Here is a 19,744-nt window from a genome sequence, read left to right on the forward strand (position 1 = left end):
CCCACCACCAACCTCGCGCGGTCACCATCACGTGACCCTCTTGAACGTTCACCGCACTCGTCACTCTCTGAAATGATCTACTGGTCTCTTGTTTCTCGGCTCTGCGGGTGTGCAACTGCGCTCCTCACTGAGGGAGGTTCCTGGGCCTGGCACCCCGCAGGTGCGCGGGAGATGCGAGGGCCGCTCAGGGGGCCTGGCCACCGGCTCCGCAAGAGGGGCCAGGAGGGGGAGGGTCGGACGGCCGGCGCCCAAAAGCTCGAGTCCTCTCCGCCCCGCAGGATTCGGGGTCCCCACAGCTCCGCAAAAGGCAGGGCTCGCACCACCCGGCTCTCCCTTTGCGCGCCCGGCCCTTCCTTCGCCTTCCTCCCTCTCCCGCCCTCCCCTGCCCTCCTCTCCCCTCCCCGACCCGCCGTGCGCCAGGGTTTGTTATTGTGCGGGCGCCCGCGGCGAGGGGAAGCGGGGGTGAGGTCCGGGCTGGCGCGTGCCCGTGCACGCCGCCGCGGGAGCGCGCTCTGCGCGCGGTAGGGCGCGGCGGGGCTCAGCATCCTCGGCGCCCCCGCCCGGGCTCGCCAACCCGGATTGGCTACCGGCAACGGGGGCGCGCGAGGGAGCGGCGCGTAAGGCCGGGCGGGGGGCGGGCGCGGCGCCGCCGGCGGCCGGGGAGGAGCGCGGGGAGGAGGGCAGAGGAGGAGGGCGGGGAGGAGGAGGGCGAGGGGAGGGAGGAGGCGCCCGCCCGGCTCCCTGCAAAGCGGCCTTATTTATCTGGGCACAGCCTCAGCCTCCCTGGTGGGAGGCTCGGGGCGGCCGATCCTCTCCCACCCGGGAGCTCTTCTTCGAGGCGCGGCAGAGGGGGCCCGGCCAGGCCGGGCGCGGGGCGCGGCCGGGCCCTGCCTGCCAGACCAGCACCTCGGCCGCCTCCCCGCTTCGCCGGTGCCCATGCCGGGCTCCCCATGACGGGAGGACGCCCGGTGGACAGCGTGGCATGAGCCAGGAGCCCGGGCCCAGGTAAGGTGTGTGTGCCGGGCCAGGCTTACAGGGCGGGTAGGGGGCCAGGCCACAACACCGCGGAGGCCACAATGAGGACGACGCGGGGAGGGGGCTTGGGACAGCGTCGCCGCCACCCCCGGAGGGCTTACGTAACCGCAGCCCCTTCCCTGGCTGCTGCAGCTGGGCCTCCAGCCCTGCCAGGCCTTCCCGCAGCCCTTCACCCCAGTGGCTGGCCTGGTCGAGGCTCGATCCCCATGGCAACTGGACCAAGGCTGGGGGTCGGTGCCACGGTGCTGTGCCCCTGTGGAAGCCGAATTGCAGGACCCCAGTTGGGTTGGCTGGGTGAGGTCCTGGACCCCACTGCACTCTGGGCTCCCCACCCCAGCACCATTAGCCCCTGCCCCTGTGAGACAGGTGTTATATACAATTACACTCCAGGAGGAGCTTGTGAACGTGTGGCCCGGTGGCTGATCTGCCTCTGGACACCTGAACCTGGCCCTGTTTGGAGCTGCCACAGTGGGAAGACGAGGCGAAGGGAGGGGGCTGGCCACGTGCCTGGCTCTGGAGGAGGGGTTGGGCGATGTCCAAGGCTGAAGGGCCCCAGAAGGAGAACTGGGCACCCTGAGACTGCTGGGGGAGGGTCTTGTCCTTCTGGGAGTTTGAGTGGGTGGGGAGAGTCCCCACCCATGACCCCAGAAGGAGAGAAGGCCTGGTTGTTGGAGCCCAGTGGCCACTCCTCCAGCCCCTCCCAGCCTCTGCACAGGAAGCCTTCCCTCCACGGAGAGGGCAGACACTACATGCTGCTTCACCTGCCGCCTCCGAGGGCCCACTGACCAGGGTCAGCTCAGGCCTCCCCGGGGCCACGTGGGGCATGGGGCCCTTTCTTCCAGCAGGCTCCTTTGAGAGATACTGGACAGCAGCCTTGGAGCAGAAGGCCTGAGCTAGCTCAGGACCTTGAGAGGTTTGGGGTCCCACAGGCCAGGGCAGAGGCCTGATGGAGACCCACTGGCTTGGCAGGAGGTGGCCATAGGGCTGGACCGAGTGCTATCTGGGGAGGAGGGAAATTCAAGCCCCAGTCATAAACACTGGCAGAGCAGGGAGGGCTGTTCAGCCCTCAGGGACCCCAGGATTCATCTGGCCCAGTGCCTGCCGCGTCCACAGCCTGGCCTGGCTCCCCCACCTCTACCACCCCTCGCCTTGGGAGGCCTATGGGCACCTCTAACGCTGGGGAGGTTCATGGGACAGATGCCACCCTGCAGCTCACACCCGCTTCCAGGGCACTTGCATGAGTCCTGTTTCCCACTGCTCAAAAGGAAACAAGTGGCCCCGAGGTCAGGGCACCTGGGACACTCAAGACAGCTGGGCCTCAGGCAGGCCTTCTCAGCCAGGGAGACACCTCACCTGGAGGTCGGGGAAGGGGTTCCTTGGCTGGCGCTGTCAGCTCTCCACAGCCCCCATCTTGTCACACGTGGGAGCTTGCTGCTGCGTCTCAGAGGGCTGGCTCAGGGGAAGAGCGACGGTGGCAGCAAAGGAAGCACTATGGGGTAAGTGGGTGGCCCAGAACCTTCCTTACCAGTGGCCCGGGAGGGGCCTTAGCCAGACCAGCTGCAGAGGGTGGGCTCAAGCTACATTCCTTCCCTTGGCAGTGTTTGAGGCACTAGATGCCCCAGGCCTAGGCCCTGTGGGGCTCAGGTCCTTCAGAGCAGAGAGGCCAAGATGAGGACTGAAGCCCAACACCCACCCCCGAGGCACCCGGCCCCACATGGCTGAGCTGCCCTGAGTTTGGCCTCAGGACTTGGTCTGCTGAGCACCGACTCAGGTCTCTCCTGAGGCCCACGTGCTCCCTTCCCAGAGCCCCCAGTGCACGGGTGGGGCAGCCCGCACCCCAGAAGCATCTCCGAGCTGGGGGCGGGAGGGGAGCGCTGCTGCTAGGACGTGTGCAAAGTGGCAGGGATGTGAATGTGCCTGAGTCACAGGGCTTGTCATGGAATTTGTCAGCCTGCGCTGTGTCCCCAATCCCAAACTATCCTAGTTGTCACCCCAGCCCCTGGGGCCAGCACTGCAGATCGACCTGATGTGAGTTTTTCTGGCTACCAATGCCCTGCCCAGCTCTATGGTCTTCAGCTAGCAGGGAGAACTGGTCAGTGCAGGTTCTACTGGGGCCGGGCCCCCCAGCATCCAGGGCACACTGCATTACGTGGGGGTATCAGGGATGGAGGAAGAGACCTCTGAGCTTAGGGCCATGAGGAGTGGGGGATTTCCTGGGCATGAGCAATCTAAAAGAAGAGTGTGCCAGTGGTTGACATCAGCTTGCAGCCTCTGGAAGGAGCACAGGGGCATGACAGGGGCACGCTGGGAGAGACCCCAGCGGAGGGACCCAGGCTGGAAGGGCACAGGGACTGAAGCAGAACAGAGCAGAGAAAGGAGGCAGCAGCAGGCTGGTGGGGGCCCGGGGCTGCCCTCTGGACCACCATGCCTGGCCTGAGTCTTGGGGTCAAATCCCAGCTTTGTACAACTTCTGAAAATTCACTGTCCGAGCCTCTCTCTCCCCACTTGTGGTCAGGCAGTGTTTGATGGGCTCAGACCAGCATTGGGTGGAAGGGGGGGCACGTGGTGCTGGGAAGAGCAGAGCAGGACCAGGCTTCCCTCCCTTCTGGTGCTTCCTGTCCCCTGCCCCCCAGGTCTGGCCAGATTATGGGGAACAGGCATCCAGCTTCCTTAACTCTGCAGCTCCCGGGGCGGGGGGGGAACTCAGTCAAAAAGGAAACATGAGCCGTCCTCTTCCCAAAGGTCAGAATAACGGCAAGGCCCACCCCAAGCCCCAGGGTCTTGGGAGCCTTCTCAGGGACTCTGGCACCAACCCCTCCCTCCCCTATGGACACTGGCCTCTGTCACCAGAACTGACAAGCTGAGCTACAGCTTCTCCACTGACTGCCTTCCATCCCGCCTCCTGGGCCTCTGTCAGCTGCACCCCTTTCTGCATGACCCTGATAAATGGACTGCCATTCTTTTCATTCAGCAAGCACTCAGAGGCCACTCAGTAGTCACGCTGTCTGTCCTCAAGGAGTCCCCAGCCAAGGAGAGGCAGACAGGTAGACGGTGATGATAATGCACGTGATGGCGGAGACTCTGGTTATGCTTCCCCGGTGCTGGGGGTCCCCCAGGGAGGGGCAGGGGCAGTGCTCACACTGAAGGATGGAAGAGAAGGAGCTGGCAGGGTTACGGAGCAGGGAGGCCTACTGAGCAAGCAGGGGGACCAGCATGTGCCCAGGCAGAGAGGGGAGGGGAGGAGGAATGCAGGACAGAGGGTCTGGCTGAACTGTAGGGTCAGGACGAAAAGGGGCTAGAAGTGAGGCTGTGAGGTGGACTTGCTGAGTCTCGGGGCCCAGTGACCTGACTTGCAGGAGAGGCAGCTCCTTATGAAGCCCCAGCATGGCAATCTGCAGACCCTTAGCCTGGAAGCCACCAAGGTCTGGAGTCCTCCCGCGAGCCCCTGGGACCCCCCCATGCTTCACATGAGTCTGCTGGGGAAACACAGAGGCATGGTTAGCTCTCCCAAGTGGCACCCTGATCCAGCTCTGGCTCAGGCTGATGAGGACAAGACAACTAAAGTAGTGACCATCACCTCCCTCCTTCTGGGGTGAACCCAGGACCCTCGAGCCCCTGCAGCCTATCCCAGGAGGAGGCCTCCCCCAGAACTCCACTCCACACAGAGACACAACACACCAGGGGCTGAGGCTAAGAATAGTGCAAGCCTGACCATCTTATTTTAAAAGCCTCTTTTCCTGGCGTTAGCTTCTCGTGCTTATCCCTAAAGGGGAAGTAGTCCCCAGCGGACTGGCAGCTGCCCCTGCCCCATCCTGGCAGGAAAATCCAAGCAGGTCCTCCTAGCCCCACTGGGGGCAGCGGGGGCAGGTACCAAGAAGGTGGGAGGCTCTGCAACCCGTCTGGCTGGGGGGGTGGGGCCAGGGTCAGGGCCAGGCAGAGGGGCCCTCATCCCAGCCCCCCAGGGACCTCTTGCCTAACTGGCAGGCAGACCCATTTCCAAAGTGAACAGTGAGCATTCTCCCAAAGCCCTGACCCCTGGGCTAATGTGTGGCTGTTTCCAGTTTTGAGCTAAAGAGCCAGGGCTCAGGCTGGGTGAGAGGCTTAAGGATGAGGAGCAGCTGGAGCACAGGAAGACCGTGGACAAGGCTGGGGAGCAGCAGGGCCGCCTCTGTGGGAAGGCAGCTCCAACCCAGGGCATATATGGGGGGGTGGTGCTGACCAACAGGCTGACCAGTGCCTTCTGGCCGGGGATGGGGTGTGGGATGAGGGGCAGTCAGGCCTTGGACACGCCTCACAGGCTGCTGCGGGCCATCTTTGGCATGGCCCCTCCCTCCTGTGTACTCTTTTCCATGGGCCAGTTCCACCCTGAGGTCTGGAGGGTGGGGATGGGACTGTGGGTGTATGCAAATGTGAGCTCCTGTGGGGGACGGGAAGGGAGCCCCGCAGATGCCCGGGGCATACACGTGATCCCCCCAACTCAGGCGCTCCACGTGCACACCCATGGCTGGGCGAATTTTCAACCTAAATCGGCACTGCTCTTGAGTTATTTCTCCCCTGGTGCCGCCTCCGCCGCCTCCTCCTCCGGATCTTAGCCGAGCGGGCGTCTCCTCCCCCCGCCCCACACCCCAAGCCTCCAGGGCCCCTCCCAGCTCCAGCTGAACTGGGTTTGCCGGGCCGTACCCCTCCCTACCCCACCCCGCCGCTGTCCGTGGTGGAGCGGGCCGGGACTGGCGTGGCCTCCTAGCCCGCGCGAGGCGGCTGGAGGGGCGCTGTCCATGGTGCTGCCTCCGGGCGTCAGGCCGGCCGCGCCTGCTCTGCAGAAAGCCGGCGTGCCCTGCTCTGGGGACACAGAAGGTATTCAGGCTGGGGCTACCCCTCTGTACCCAGCACAAACCGCAGGAGGGAGTTGCCAGGATAGCCTCTCCACTGGCCCCAGTAGTGGGGCAGGGGCAATTGTGGGCTTCATCCTGTCCCCCATGAGGCACTGCTGTCCCAGGATGGTCCCCTCCTATGTACTGGCATTAAGCGATATCGGGCAGCCCTCATGTCAGGCCACTCCTGCCACTGTGGGCCAACTGTACCTCCTGGGAACCTCCGGTTCCTAATCTGAAAACGGTGGTAACAGTAGTGCTTTCCCCTGTGCCCCCCACCCAGGCTGCTGTAAGGTTGAAATACACAATTATCCCAGTGGGCATTCAGCAAATGTTGTCAGGGATGTCGTGTATCAGCCAGTGTGAGGCTGCTACTACCCGGTCATGAGCTGTAGTGAAGGGGCAGCCAAGGTGTGGGAGCCTCCTCGGGGGAGGGAGGCCCTGGGGTGGACTGCCAGCCTGAAAGTTCATGGCTACCAGGGCAGGAAGGCCTTTGGACCCAAAGCTGGTTGGCAGCCATGAGGGCCACATGTTACAGTAAGACCCTTGGACCCAGCCCAGGATGCACCCCCTCCCCAGGTGTGGAATACTGGCAAGTGTTGTCCTGTCCAGGGCTTGGACGCCAGTGGAGGGTGTGGTACTGGGAAGAGCAGGGCAGGACCACTGGCTCCCCTCCCTCCTGGGGTCTCCTGTCCGCTCACCCTTTGGCCAGCAAGCTCACTATGAGCCATGCACTGCACGTAGTCCTTGTCACATGCTGTCCCGTGGGGCAGTATCGTCACTTCCCAGGCTTTGAAGTGAGGAAAGTGAGGTTTGGGGAAGGAAGTGGCTCCCCAAAGCCACATAGCCAGAGTGGGGTGAGCCACTGGGTATGCTGCCTCCTCGCTGAATGTCTGAGGTGGGGATGGGCAGGAGATCTAGAATGTGGGACAGATGGTAGCGCTGTGGGGGTCCTGCTGCCCCTTCTCTCCAGGTTGTCTGTGCCCAGTGCCCTCTGCCACCCATTCACAGCCTTGGAGGCCTGAGGAGGGGAGCTGGGGGTTGGTCTCAGCCCCCACCCTGTGGGAAGCTCCCTACACATAGCCTTCCACAGCCAGCTCAGTGTCCATGTCTTGGCTCCACCACTTACTATGACCTCAGGCAAGCAACTCATGCTGCCTCAGCCATGATTTCCTCATCTGTACAGTGGGTACAGTCATCGTCCTCAGTGGGTTGAGTGGAGGATTAAAGAAACAGTCTGTGTGCAGGGCTCACTGTGCTGGCATCACGGTAAGCACCCTGGGAAGACACCTGCCCTTTCTCTCAGTAGATTCTGAGCCACAGAACCTCCTGTAGCCACTGAGATTCTCAGAGGCTGGTATGTGAGTCTCAGATGGCTTACTCAAACCACTCCAGACAGCTACGCTGGCACCCCATAGAGGAGTGGCCAGAGAATGCCCCAAACCCTCAGTTCCCCAGCCCCTGTCCAGCAGAGGCAGGCCTGGCAGACATTGATGGTGAGCAGCAAAGGTAAAGGGAGCAGTCATGGGCGAATGTCCCTCCATCTCTGTTCTGTCATCTGTAAAATGGGAGCCATAGTGCCTAGGTATTGAAAAGCTCTGTGAGTGGGTGGAGGTTGAGCTCAGTGCATACAGTAGGTGCTCAAGGAGTGTCGTGGTCATGACCAGCCCTGCCTTCCTGTAACTGCTCAGTCAGGGAGGGAGGGACTTACACTCAGATCCTTTCTGTTGGGTGGTTCTGGGAATGGCATGGGAGGGGACGCCCATGGATGGAAAGGAGTTCAGTTCTGCCCTGGCAGCAGACTCACTACCCTCTCTCCTGGACACTGTCTGCAGACCGAGCGAGGAAGATGTCGAGCCCGGGCGTCGACGGCGACCCCAAGCCTCCATGCTTGCCTCGCAATGGCCTGGTGAAGCTGCCAGGCCAGCCGAACGGCCTGGGCACAGCCAGCATCACCAAGGGCACGCCGGCTGCCAAGAACCGCCCCTGCCAGCCACCCCCGCCCACCCTCCCACCACCCAGCCTGGCTGCCCCACCGCCCCGGGCTGCTCTGGCCGGGGGCCTGTGCCCCCAGGCAGGGCTCCCCCTTGGTGGACCAGCCTTAGCCCCAGTGCCCGGGCCCCCAGTAGAGCGGCCGCCACTGGCCACAGACGAGAAGATCCTCAATGGCCTCTTCTGGTACTTCTCAGCTTGCGAGAGGTGCGTGCTGGCCCAGGTGTGCAAGGCCTGGAGGCGTGTGCTCTACCAGCCCAAGTTCTGGGCAGGCCTCACGCCTGTGCTGCATGCCAAGGAGCTCTACACAGTTCTGCCTGGAGGTGAGAAGGAGTTCGTGAACCTGCAGGGCTTCGCAGCACGTGGCTTTGAGGGTTTCTGCCTGGTCGGTGTCTCCGACCTGGACATCTGTGAGTTCATCGACAACTATGCCCTCTCCAAGAAGGGTGTCAAGGCCATGAGCCTCAAGCGCTCCACCATCACTGATGCCGGCCTGGAGGTGCGCACCACCACTGGCCCAGAAGGGCAGGGATGGGGGGCAGGGCCAGGCAGCAGCCACTCAGCACATGTGGGGGGAGTAGGAAGAAGCTTGGGCACACAAGCAGCAAAGCAGCCGAGGGTGGGGTCGGTGTCCTGAGGAGGAGTGTAGCTCTGGGGTGGGGGGAGCAGGACTGGCTACATAATTTGGGGGACCAAAATGAAAATTCGGGTTCCTTGTTCAAAGATGACTAAGAATTTCAAGACAGCAACAGCAAAGCAGTCAATTAAATGCGAGGCCATGCATGCCCAAGAAGCTCACATTGGGTAGGGAGGATGCTGGAGGAGGTGGGAGAAACGGGCAAAGGTCAGAGGAGCAGCTGTGGAGGCAGCCCCTTCCCCGGGACCTGGACTCTTAACATCACATCATTAACACCTATGGCTCTGAGCACCTGCTCTGGCCAGGCCCTGGACTCCCAGGCCCCCTGTGCCCTGCCTCCTCTTTTAGATGTTGTTCAAGTGTAACGAACACACTGTAAAGTGCACTTGTCAGAATACAGCTTGATGCATGTTTACACCATATACACGCTTAAAAACACAGCTTCCTGCCCCTCGGTGGGCTCCTTCTGCTCTGTCTCCTACCATCCTCACCACGCCCTGGGGGAAGGGGCGTGTCTGGGGAAAACGTGGTAGGGTTGCACCCTGGCGAGGGGGAGGTCGGGGCCCCCTGACCCCGCGCCTGCCCGCCCTCAGGTGATGCTGGAGCAGATGCAGGGTGTGGTGCGCCTCGAGCTGTCAGGCTGCAACGACTTCACCGAAGCTGGGCTGTGGTCCAGCCTGAGCGCGCGCATCACCTCGCTGAGTGTGAGCGACTGCATCAACGTGGCCGACGACGCCATCGCGGCTATCTCTCAGCTGCTGCCCAACCTGGCTGAGCTGAGCTTGCAGGCCTACCACGTGACGGACACAGCACTGGCCTACTTCACGGCACGCCAGGGCCACAGCACGCACACGCTGCGCCTGCTCTCCTGCTGGGAGATCACCAACCACGGCGTGGTCAACGTGGTGCACAGCCTGCCCAACCTCACCGCACTCAGCCTCTCTGGCTGCTCCAAGGTCACCGACGATGGTGTCGAGCTTGTGGCCGAGAACCTGCGCAAGCTACGCAGCCTCGACCTCTCGTGGTGCCCACGCATCACCGACATGGCGCTCGAGTACGTGGCCTGCGACCTGCACCGCCTGGAGGAGCTCGTGCTGGACAGGTGTGCGCGTCCCCCACCCCGGGGCCTTGGAGGGCAGGGCTGGGCGAGGCCTGCCGGACCTCTAAGCAGGGAGCCTAGTGGACTAGTGGACAGGCCTATAGCTAGAGTAGGGCTGCAGCAAGGGGGGGCGGGGCCCTCATAAGAGGCCTGCCTAGTGTGGGCTATAACACGAGAGCAGGGCTGAGCTATGTCCCGCCAGTAGGGAATACCACCGAGGGGTCAGGTGGGGGCGGAGCCTGGTGGGGCGGGGCTATGGAAAGGGCGGGGCATGTTGGGGCAGGAGGGGAGTTCACGACCGGGACACTTCGGGAAAAGGAGGAAGGGGTCGGGTGTTTTGAAGGTGGGCAGCCTCCTTCTGTTGCGACCACAGGTGTGTACGCATTACGGACACTGGCCTCAGCTATTTGTCCACCATGTCGTCCCTTCGCAGCCTCTACCTGCGATGGTGCTGCCAGGTATCAGCCCTCCATGCCTCCAGAGATTGGGGAGTAGGCAGGGGAGGTGGGGGGCACGGGGAAAGCCTCCACCCAGACAAGCCGCTGGCCTGCACCCGGCCCGCTCAGATCCTGTAATGAAGTCTGGGATCCCTCCACACCCAAGCGGCCGACGTAAGCGAAGCGCAAAGAGTCCCCAGGGCCTCACCGACTCCGTGGGGAACTGAGAACCCCCGTTTTGAACCCACCCCCTGCCCCCTATGGCCTGACCCCAGGAGTGGGGCTCCCTCGAGGCGCGAACGGAAATAGTTAACTCGCCCCGCCTTCCCGCCCAGGTGCAGGACTTCGGGCTGAAGCACCTCCTGGCCATGAGGAGTTTGCGTCTCTTGTCTCTGGCAGGTGAGACCCCCCCCCCACGCCGTCCTCCTGGGCAGTGACCACCCACCCCCATTAGTCCGACTCCGCCAGCCCTGCCGGGTCCCCTGTGCAGACCCATACCTGGTGCTGACTCGCTGCGTCCCAAGTCCCAGTCAGAAGGCGGAGACGCCGGGCAAAGTTTAGCCCGGCCTGCTCCTGCCCGGCCCCCGAGCTCCCTCCCCCCAGCCCCGCCCTCCGGAGCCCTCGGGCCGCGCCCACTCAGCCGCCGCCCCGCCTCCCGCCCGACGCAGGCTGCCCGCTGCTGACCGCCACCGGGCTGTCGGGCCTGGTGCAGCTGCAGGAGCTGGAGGAGCTGGAGCTGACCAACTGCCCTGGGGCTACCCCCGAGCTCTTCAAGTACTTTTCGCAGCACCTGCCCCGCTGCCTCGTCGTCGAGTAGCGCAGGGCCTCCCCGCCTCTCGGCCCCTCGCTCTCCTCCCGGCCCCGCCTCGAGCAGGGAGGGCGGTGGGCGGGCCAGCCCCGCGCACGCACGCACGCTCGGGGAATTTGTGCATGCCCCTCGCACCCGCAACTGCACGCCCGCCCTCCACCACGCCACAGCCGCAGCCATCCTTTGCCCGCCCGCTGGGTGCGGGGGGCTGGGGCTCGGTCCTGCGGGCGCTTTGAGCTCGTCAGACGGCCGCCCCTACCGCCTTCCCCGCCACACTCCTCTCTGTCTCCCCGCTGTCCCCCCCACCCCTGGCAGGGCCCAGGGGGATTGAGGGGAGCTGGGTCCCCTCAGGACACGGGGTCCCGGAAGAGACCCTAGGGCTTCCCGCATTTTCCACTGCACCGCGCCTGGAGCCCTCCGAGGGGTGCGAGGGGAAACAGGCCGCCGCCAAAGCCATGGCCCGCCCAGGAGCCCAAGTCCCACCCGCCCTTCCCCCACCTCATACCAGCCTGACCCCAGCGACCTCCCCTCTTCTTTGCCGCTGTGTGAGACAGGCCGTGCTCGTCCCACCCCCATACACAGGCCTAAGGTCCTTGGGCCCTGGCCAGGCTAGGGCAGAACTGGATTAGGAGAGGGACCGCTGGGCTGACAGTGACCCTGGCATAATCAACATTAGCCCAGCTGGCTCCAGTCCACCTCAACCCAGGGGTGGTAGAGCTACCTTGAGAGACCTGAAGCTGGAGCGACCATCTGGGCCTGCAGGCCTTGGGAGCAGTCCTGGCTGGACCCTGCCCCGCAGCCCCTGTAGCCAGCTGGGCCCAGGCCCCTCAGCATCACACTTCACCCAGGGCAGGTATCCGTCAGGTGGAAGCTGGGAAAGGGGGCCCCAGCCAGCGGCTCCGATCTTCCAGTGGCCAGCTCACCCTCAACACCCAAAGGAGGGAGGGCTCCTTTCTAGCCTCACACCCCTCCCCAGCTTCCCAAACTTCTACTTGCCCACATGGGTTCACCGTGTTCTGTCCAATCCCAAGATATTGGGAGGTCCCGGGGGTGCTGGCACATCTTGGCAATTACTGAGGAGGGGGCTGGGACCCCTTTCCATCCCAACCTTGAGCCCCAGGATATACAGCACCCACATCCAATCTTGGGACACTCCCCCCACCCCCCCATCCGGTTGGAAGAGAGTAACCAGTTTCCAGAGAGCCAGAGAGTGAGAGAGAGAGAGAGAGAAAGAGCGAGCGAGAGATGCTGTTGAAGAGAAACAGTTCAACAGCCCAAAGATTTCCCTGCCCCTGGAGCGCTGGCCAGAGGCTCCAGGGCTGAGGTGGTCAGGAGCCAGTTTCTTCAGCCCCTCCTCCCCACAGCTCCCTAGTGGGGAGGGGCAGCTGTCCATTTGTCCAAAGTATTAATGCAACTGAAGCTGTGATATTTCCAACGACTGTAGGAGGAAAAATTAGGGGGAGAGAGGAAAACAAAACCAACCAACCCCTAAAATCATTTTCTTATTGTACATACGACCTCATTCTCCTGTATATGCGGAAGATATAACCTTATATTTGGTAAGTGTTTCTTGTGCTATTTTATCACGTGACCTGTTTATAAAAATATATATTAAAAAAGTTGTAAAAACACATGTCTGATTTGGTTTTAGGTCATGACGCCATGGTGGGGGGAAGGTGTAACTGTCCTGAGTGGCCCAAGTCTGAATTTTTGTGCACCTCTCAACTCATCAGACTTACTGGTTCTTTCAACAAACGTGCAGAGGCTGGTAACACTGTGCCAGACTGGAAACCCAGCAGCGACCAACAGAAGGTCCCTAACCTCTCACTGCTTCAGAGGGGGAGAGACACTAAAATTATTACACATAACATTCCCTCCAAAATATCTAGGATCTAGCCTATCCTTCTAGAAGGGCAAAAATGAGGCCTGTTTCAGGCACAGGGTAACTAAGGATAGGAATGGGTCAGGGATATCCTAAAACGGGTCCACAACACCCCCCCACCCCCGACTGCACAGCAGAAGGTGAGCGGCCGGCGAGCAAGCGAAGCTTCATCTGCCGCTCCCCATCGATTGCATTACCACCTGAACCATCGCTCACATTACCGCCTGAACCTCCCCAGCCAACCCCGTCCCACGTCCGTGGAAAAATTGGCTTCCACGAAACTGGTCCCTGGTACCAAAAAGGTTGGGGACCGCTGTCCTAAAAGATCACACAGTGCAGCACGGACAGACCAGGGCTCATACCCAGGAGAGAAAGGCAGGCTCACAGAGTCACTGATTGAGCCGAGCCGCTTGTGTGAACAGGTCGGGTCAGGCACTCGAGCTCTTGGAGACAGAGACAGATGTGATCTCTGCCTGGTTGAGTTCATACTCGTGTGCAACAGATGACAACCAGTATACAAAGGAATGGGTTGTGACAAGCGCTGTGGAGGTGACAGTGGAGAGGTCACGTTAAATGGGGTGGCCAGGGAAGGCCTCCAAGAACGTGACATGTAAGCTGAACTCTGAAGGAGAAGGAGATCCCTTCTGGAGAGGACAGCGGGCGAAAACGTGCGATGGCCACGAGGCAGGGAAGAGCTTGCCCAGCTGGAAGAAGGGCTAGAAGCCGCCGTGGCTGGAGGTGCGCGGAGAGAGGAAGAGGCCGGGAGTTTGGGATTTACTCACAGCGCGGTGGGGACTTATGGGGGACCTAAGGCCAAAGAGTGGTACCTGACTGCTGTGCGGGGTTCAGATCAGGGGAAACGAGGAACCCAGGGAGAGCCGTTAGAAGGCTGCTCTTGGGGTCCCGGGGAGGGCGAGAAAGGAGGCGGAGACGATGGAGAGATTCAGGACTAGTTTAGGGATGCCTGGACTTGCTGATGGACCTTGGGGCAGAGATGAGCATTAGCATTAAAATACTGCAATAGGGGCTTCCCTGGTGGCGCAGTGGTTGAGAGTCCGCCTGCCGATGCAGTGGACACGGGTTCGTGCCCCGGTCCGGGAAGATCCCACATGCCACGGAGCGGCTGGGCCCGTGAGCCATGGCCGCTGCCTGCGCGTCCGGAGCCTGTGCTCCGCAAAGGGAGAGGCCACAACAGTGAGAGGCCCCCGTACCGCAAAAAAAAAAAAAAAAAAAGTGATTAAAAAAAAACCCACCACCACTCGAGGCGGAACCGGGGGAACCCCTCTACCCCTAGTCCCGGTCAACCCCTCCGCCTCCACCAGCGTAGCTCCCGGACCCGGAACGTTTGTAGTGTGGGCACCCGCCTCCGGCGAGGGGCTGGCAAGAAAAGGACCACGTCCGGCGGGGGGGCAGGAAAGAGACGGGCTGCTTCCGGCGCGGCGGTTCCTCCCCGGCCCGGCAATTTTAGGAAATGGTTCGGGTGCTCTCGGAAGGAGAGACTTCTCCGTTCGGCTAGCTCTGTTCCCGCTGCCTCCGCTCGCCCGCAACCTCCGCGCCGCCAGCCTCTCCTGCCTCCGGTCTCGCCAGACCCCCCCAGGCTCCTTAAACAGCTCGGTCCTTGAAGTCCCTCTGTGTCCCTCGCGCCTTTATAGCCTGTGTTCTCCGGGCTCCTCTATCCTTCTGCCCGCCTTCCAGAGGCCGACTTTGCGGACGGTGGGAACCACCTGGCTTCCCCGGGCGGGATTGACTGACCGAACGTCCAGTGACTATCCTAATCTGGCAGTTGGGGGGTTGGAGAGGTGGCCTGGCCTGGGACTGACCAGATAGGGTCTTCCCCAGAAGTCAGACATGGGACTCACTGGCCTCAGGGCAGCTATGGCGCCTTCTGACTGCTCAGCCAGGGTGATGGAATTTGCCTGTCAGACTGACTAATGGTGGACTGCCCTGGACTAAGCAGTTTTGGAGGACCCACCCAGGGTAAAGGCTCTGAACTGCCAGGTCCCTACCCCCAGGCTGACCAGCCCTGCCAACTTCATTGACCTATCCCCACCACCCGTGCACCCATGGAGAAGATGTCTCGCGTGACTACAGCCCTGGGTGGCAGCACGCTGACGGGCCGCACCATGCACTGCCACCTGGATGCACCAGCCAATGCCATCAGTGTGTGCCGTGACGCGGCCCAGGTGGTCGTGGCAGGCCGCAGCATCTTCAAGATCTATGCCATTGAGGAGGAGCAGTTTGTGGAGAAGCTGAACCTTCGTGTGGGCCGCAAGCCCTCGCTCAACCTGAGCTGTGCAGATGTTGTTTGGCACCAGATGGACGAGAACCTGCTTGCCACGGCGGCGACTAATGGAGTCGTGGTCACCTGGAACCTGGGCCGGCCATCCCGCAACAAGCAGGACCAGCTGTTTACGGAGCACAAACGCACGGTGAACAAAGTCTGCTTCCACCCCACTGAGGCCCACGTGCTGCTCAGTGGCTCCCAGGATGGCTTCATGAAGTGTTTCGACCTTCGCAGGAAGGACTCTGTCAGCACCTTCTCGGGTGAGGCCCTTGGAGGCGGGTCGGGCAGGTGTGCATCTCTGCAGGTGGCTGGCCTGTCTAGGCAGGTTGAGAAATGTTGTGTGCATCAAAGGCCCTCAGATGTACTCTCAGAGGGCTTCCTGGAGGAGGAGCCAGCCGAGCTGGCACTGGAAGAGTGGGTGGAGGTGAGCAGGAGAGGGGCAGGGCAGGGGTAGGCCTAGTGGAAGTGTGAGGGGTACCTGGAGTGTGGTCACAGCTCTGATGCACTTATGGAGTCAGCAGGAGTCAAGGCTGAGTGTGAGATCAGGGAGAGAGCAGGGCCTGAGCAGATCCACAGCCCACCTGGGCAGCTGAGCAGAGGGTTTGTTTTGCTGTCTCCTCTTTCCTTGCCTCAGAGCTCCAGGCCACCTCATTGCACAAAGTCTACCTCCAGGGTCCTCAGCCCAGGGAAGCAGTGGGGAGTGGTGCACTGCCTGGTCCCCCCGCAGTTCTCTTCCCAGCAGGCCCAGCTCCCTGACAACCCCCCTTGAGCCAGCTCTCCCTTTTCACCTCGCTGAGACCAAGTGAAGCACAGGGCAGAGCCCAGAGAGAATCTGAGGGCCTCTTAAGACAGACCTTGAGCTACCTGTGCTGGGGAAAAGCTGGACACTGCACTCAGAGGCTCTTGGTGTGGTGGTCCACAGGGGTGGACGTGTACCCTCAAGGTGTCCAGTGCTCTGGGGCTGACGTGGCGGCTCCAGCTCAAGGTGTAGGGACTGGGCAGATCCTGGGGCATCCCATCCATGCCTCCGTGGGCCTCAGGCCCCCGAAGGATTGTATTCAGCCCACTGAGGCCCCTGTTCATTCAATGCTCTGATACCTGGTCCTGAAGCCGACCACAGCTTCGCCCAAGGACTGATGTCAGTTGCAGAATCCAGGGAAAATCGAGGTCCAGGAGCCTGTGTCAAAACCACCCAATGCCTGTGTCCCTCTCACCAGCCCAGGCTATTGTGTCTGCTCTGCCAGGCCTCTCCTCACCCTTGTCCACCCTGGGCAGGCCTTGGCAGTATCTACTCCACCCTCTAGGCCTCCTGGCCTGCGCCATGGGCAGGCATGTGACACCAGTCCACATTCACTCCAAGGGATACCCCTTGGTTGCTCTCCCTGCTGGAGTCCCTGTAGGCTACCCACCCACCCACCCCCAACTCTCCCTCCACTGACGTCCTGCCCACAGGCCAGTCTGAGAGTGTGCGTGACGTCCAGTTCAGCATCCGGGACTACTTCACATTCGCCTCCACCTTTGAGAACGGCAACGTGCAGCTCTGGGACATTCGGCGGCCCGACCGCTGTGAGAGAATGTTCACGGCCCACAATGGGCCTGTCTTCTGCTGCGACTGGCACCCCGAGGACAGGTGTGGGGTGGGGTGGGGGCCGGGGCAATGGGGCAAGATGGGTGGGGCTTATGGAAGGGCTCTCTCACTGCCTCAAGACCTGTGAGACAGAGTGGGGAGCCCTCCCACCCCAAAAGAGGTCACTGAGGACCTCACGGGCCTTCCACAGGGGCTGGTTGGCCACAGGTGGGCGTGACAAGATGGTAAAGGTCTGGGACATGACCACACACCGCGCTAAGGAGGTGCACTGCGTGCAAACCATTGCATCCGTGGCCAGAGTCAAGTGGCGGCCTGAGTGCCGCCACCACCTAGCTACGTGCTCCATGATGGTGGACCACAACATCTACGTGTGGGACGTGCGCCGGCCTTTTGTGCCAGCTGCCATGTTTGAGGAGCACCGCGATGTCACAACAGGCATTGCCTGGCGCCACCCGCACGATCCCTCCTTCCTGCTCTCCGGCTCCAAGGACAGCACCCTATGCCAGCACCTATTCCGTGATGCCAGCCAGCCTGTTGAGCGCGCCAACCCTGAGGGCCTCTGCTATGGTCTCTTTGGGGATCTGGCCTTCGCAGCCAAGGAGAGCCTAGTGGCCACTGAGTCGGGGCGCAAGCCCTACACTGGGGATCGGCGCCACCCAATTTTCTTCAAGCGCAAGTTGGACCCTGCCGAGCCCTTCTCAGGCCTCGCCTCCAGTGCCCTCAGTGTCTTTGAGATGGAGCCTGGCAGCAGTAGCATGAGCTGGTTCGTGGACACGGCTGAGCGTTATGCCCTGGCTGGCCGGCCACTGGCCGAGCTTTGTGACCACAATGCGAAAGTGGCTCGGGAGCTTGGCCGCAACCAGGTACATAGGGCTGGGTTGAGGGCCATGACCTCGGTGTAGGGTCAGAGAGTTCCTCTGACTGCTGTGCCCAGACCCTGCCCTGAGTTCAGTGCTCAGTTCTGCTTGAGGTCACCACTGGCTCTTGCCCCAGTAACTAAGGGTGTCCAGAGCCCCAAGTGGGCCAGATGCCAGTGCCATTCCTGGGATGCAGGTCTGGGGTGCTGTGGGGCTGGAGCCCCCTCTTCTGGCTTATCCTTGCTTTTAGACTTCCCAAGGTGTCCAGCCCTACACAGAAGGCCCACACTGCCTCACTTATCACCTCCTGGGGACCCCAGGCTCATTTCCACTTTTCTTTCTGTGCCTCTGCAAGTTTGAGGCTGGGGTTTTTGTCTTCCCATGGGCATCGATTTCCCACCTGGGGCGGGCCAGGACGTTGGGTCCCTGGGGCAGCTGAAAGCTGAGGGTTTGTGGTTCCATCCAGGCAGAGGGGGGCCTGCACGGGGCGCCAGGGACCCAGGACCCCCGTGAGTGAACAGTGCCCACCCCTAGGTGGCGCAGACATGGACCATGCTACGGATCATCTACTGTAGTCCTGGCCTGGTGTCCACCACCAACCTCAACCACAGTGTGGGCAAGGGCAGCTCCTGTGGCCTGCCACTTATGAACAGGTAGACATCTGGGGGTGGCTTTCCCCAGAGGGTGGGATTGTTGGGGCCCACCTATCCATCGGCTTTCCCTGCCTCCAGTTTCAATCTAAAGGATATGGCCCCAGGGCTGGGCAGTGAGACTCGGCTGGACCGCAGCAAGGGTGATGCACGGAGTGACACAGTGCTGCTGGACTCCTCAGCCACACTTATCACCAACGAAGGTAGGCTGGGAGCAGACGCAGGGCATTCATGGGAGTGAGACTGGGGCCTCCCAGAGTGAGCTGGTCCTGCAATGCTCTCCCTCCCTCGGGCAGATAACGAGGAGACCGAGGGCAGCGACGTGCCTGCCGATTACCTGCTGGGCGATGTGGAAGGTGAGGATGACGAGCTGTACCTGCTAGACCCGGAACACGCTCACTGTAAGTGGGGGCTTGGGGAGGGGTGGGGCCAGGAGGCGGGGCCAGAGGCTCATACCCTGCCTACCGCCCCCCCCTGCATTGCAGCTGAGGAGCCCGAGTATGTGCTGCCCCAGGAAGCCTTCCCACTGCGCCACGAGATTGTGGACACCCCACCCGGGCCTGAGCACCTGCAAGACAAGGCCGACTCGCCCCATGTGAGTGGCAACGAGGCAGATGCAGCCTCCCTGGTGCCTGTGGACTCTTCCTTCTCACTCATCTCCGTCTCACACGCACTGTACGACAGCCGCCTGCCGCCTGACTTCTTCAGTGCCCTGGTGTGTGACATGCTGCGCTTCTATGCGGAGCAGGGCGACGTGCAGATGGCCGTGTCCGTGCTCATTGTGCTGGGTGAACGCGTGCGCAAAGACATCGACGAGCAGACCCAGGTGGGTGACAGGGTCTGGGGGGGTCTCCCTGGAGCAGCTGCCACCCCCAGGACTACCCCTGCACGCCCCGCCTGCACCCGCCCCTCTGTCTGTGCCCAGCACACTTGGGGGAAGCTCCTCAGTGTGCCCGAAACCCTGGTCTCTTACCTCCTTCCTCCCCTCCCTGCACCACCAGGAGCACTGGTACACGTCCTACATCGACCTGCTGCAGCGTTTCTGCCTCTGGAATGTGTCCAACCAGGTGGTCAAACTCAGCACCAGCCGTGCCATCAGCTGCCTCAACCAGGCCTCCACCACCCTGCACGTCAACTGCAGTCACTGCAAGCGGCCCATGAGCAGCCGGGGCTGGGTCTGCGACAGGTGCCACCACTGCGCCAGCATGTGCGCCGTCTGCCACCACGTGGTCAAGGGTCTGTTCGTGTGGTGCCAGGGCTGCAGTCACGGCGGACATCTGCAGCACATCATGAAGTGGCTGGAGGGCAGCTCCCACTGCCCCGCCGGATGCGGCCACCTGTGCGAGTACTCCTGACCCGCCTGCCGGACCTGGATGGGTGTGCGGGGCTTGTGAACCAAATAAAGGAAGCGGGAGACGTATTCTGAGGCTGCCTGTCACCCGGTCGCGTCGCTTACGGTCCCGCGTGGGCGACTCTGGTGGGCGGGTGGCAGTGTGTCCACGGGAGCTGGCAGTAGCCAATAGCAGCTCTTGGTGCGACCTTCGTCCCGCCTTCCGGAAGTGCCCCCTCTTTCCAGGACGGGCCAGAGGAAGCCGCTTCCGGGA

At 62.1% G+C, this 19,744-nt stretch overlaps 2 protein-coding genes and 1 long non-coding RNA gene across 5 annotated transcripts; 2 read left to right on the top strand and 1 right to left on the bottom strand.

Moving 5' to 3' along the window:
- The first annotated feature begins 723 nt into the window (after window positions 1–723).
- FBXL16 (F-box and leucine rich repeat protein 16) lies at window positions 724–12,503 on the top strand. 3 transcript variants are annotated; one of them, XM_073792536.1, is made up of 6 exons: window positions 724–1,005; window positions 7,742–8,397; window positions 9,129–9,637; window positions 10,008–10,092; window positions 10,407–10,470; window positions 10,740–12,503. In XM_073792536.1, the coding sequence occupies exons 2-6, from the start codon at window positions 7,756–7,758 to the stop codon at window positions 10,886–10,888; spliced, it is 1,449 nt and encodes a 482-aa protein (XP_073648637.1). In that variant the 5' UTR covers window positions 724–1,005; window positions 7,742–7,755; the 3' UTR covers window positions 10,889–12,503. The 3 variants fall into 3 exon arrangements, with proteins under 3 accessions (XP_073648637.1, XP_073648638.1, XP_033695899.1); XM_033840008.2 differs by lacking the exon at window positions 724–1,005 and having other exon boundaries at window positions 5,713–8,397; XM_073792537.1 differs by lacking the exons at window positions 724–1,005; window positions 10,008–10,092 and having other exon boundaries at window positions 5,712–8,397; window positions 10,740–10,873.
- Window positions 12,504–13,416: 913 nt separating this feature from the next.
- WDR24 (WD repeat domain 24) lies at window positions 13,417–19,503 on the top strand. The gene is made up of 8 exons (XM_004312898.4): window positions 13,417–15,305; window positions 16,498–16,675; window positions 16,824–17,496; window positions 18,025–18,143; window positions 18,222–18,343; window positions 18,437–18,541; window positions 18,626–18,966; window positions 19,142–19,503. The coding sequence occupies exons 1-8, from the start codon at window positions 14,825–14,827 to the stop codon at window positions 19,493–19,495; spliced, it is 2,373 nt and encodes a 790-aa protein (XP_004312946.1). The 5' UTR covers window positions 13,417–14,824; the 3' UTR covers window positions 19,496–19,503.
- Window positions 15,300–16,448, bottom strand: LOC141276504 (uncharacterized). The gene is made up of 3 exons (XR_012326168.1): window positions 16,144–16,448; window positions 15,524–15,575; window positions 15,300–15,362 (listed from the first exon to the last, which is right to left on the bottom strand). It is a non-coding gene; the product is annotated as an uncharacterized lncRNA (long non-coding RNA).
- Window positions 19,504–19,744: the final 241 nt, after the last annotated feature.

Source organism: Tursiops truncatus, chromosome 15, assembly GCF_011762595.2.
Source record: "Tursiops truncatus isolate mTurTru1 chromosome 15, mTurTru1.mat.Y, whole genome shotgun sequence".
Classification (NCBI taxonomy): Eukaryota; Metazoa; Chordata; class Mammalia; order Artiodactyla; family Delphinidae; genus Tursiops; species Tursiops truncatus.

Coding starts and splice junctions, on each gene's coding strand:
- WDR24 (XM_004312898.4), top strand. CDS start 14,825: ATGGAGAAGATGTCTCGCGTGACTACAGCCCTGGGTGGCAGCACGCTG. Junction 15,306..16,497: donor CTCTGTCAGCACCTTCTCGG/GTGAGGCCCTTG, acceptor TCCTGCCCACAG/GCCAGTCTGAGAGTGTGCGT. Junction 17,497..18,024: donor GGGAGCTTGGCCGCAACCAG/GTACATAGGGCT, acceptor GCCCACCCCTAG/GTGGCGCAGACATGGACCAT.
- FBXL16 (XM_033840008.2), top strand. CDS start 7,675: ATGGAAAGGAGTTCAGTTCTGCCCTGGCAGCAGACTCACTACCCTCTC. Junction 8,398..9,128: donor TCACTGATGCCGGCCTGGAG/GTGCGCACCACC, acceptor GCCCGCCCTCAG/GTGATGCTGGAGCAGATGCA. Junction 10,093..10,406: donor ACCTGCGATGGTGCTGCCAG/GTATCAGCCCTC, acceptor CTTCCCGCCCAG/GTGCAGGACTTCGGGCTGAA.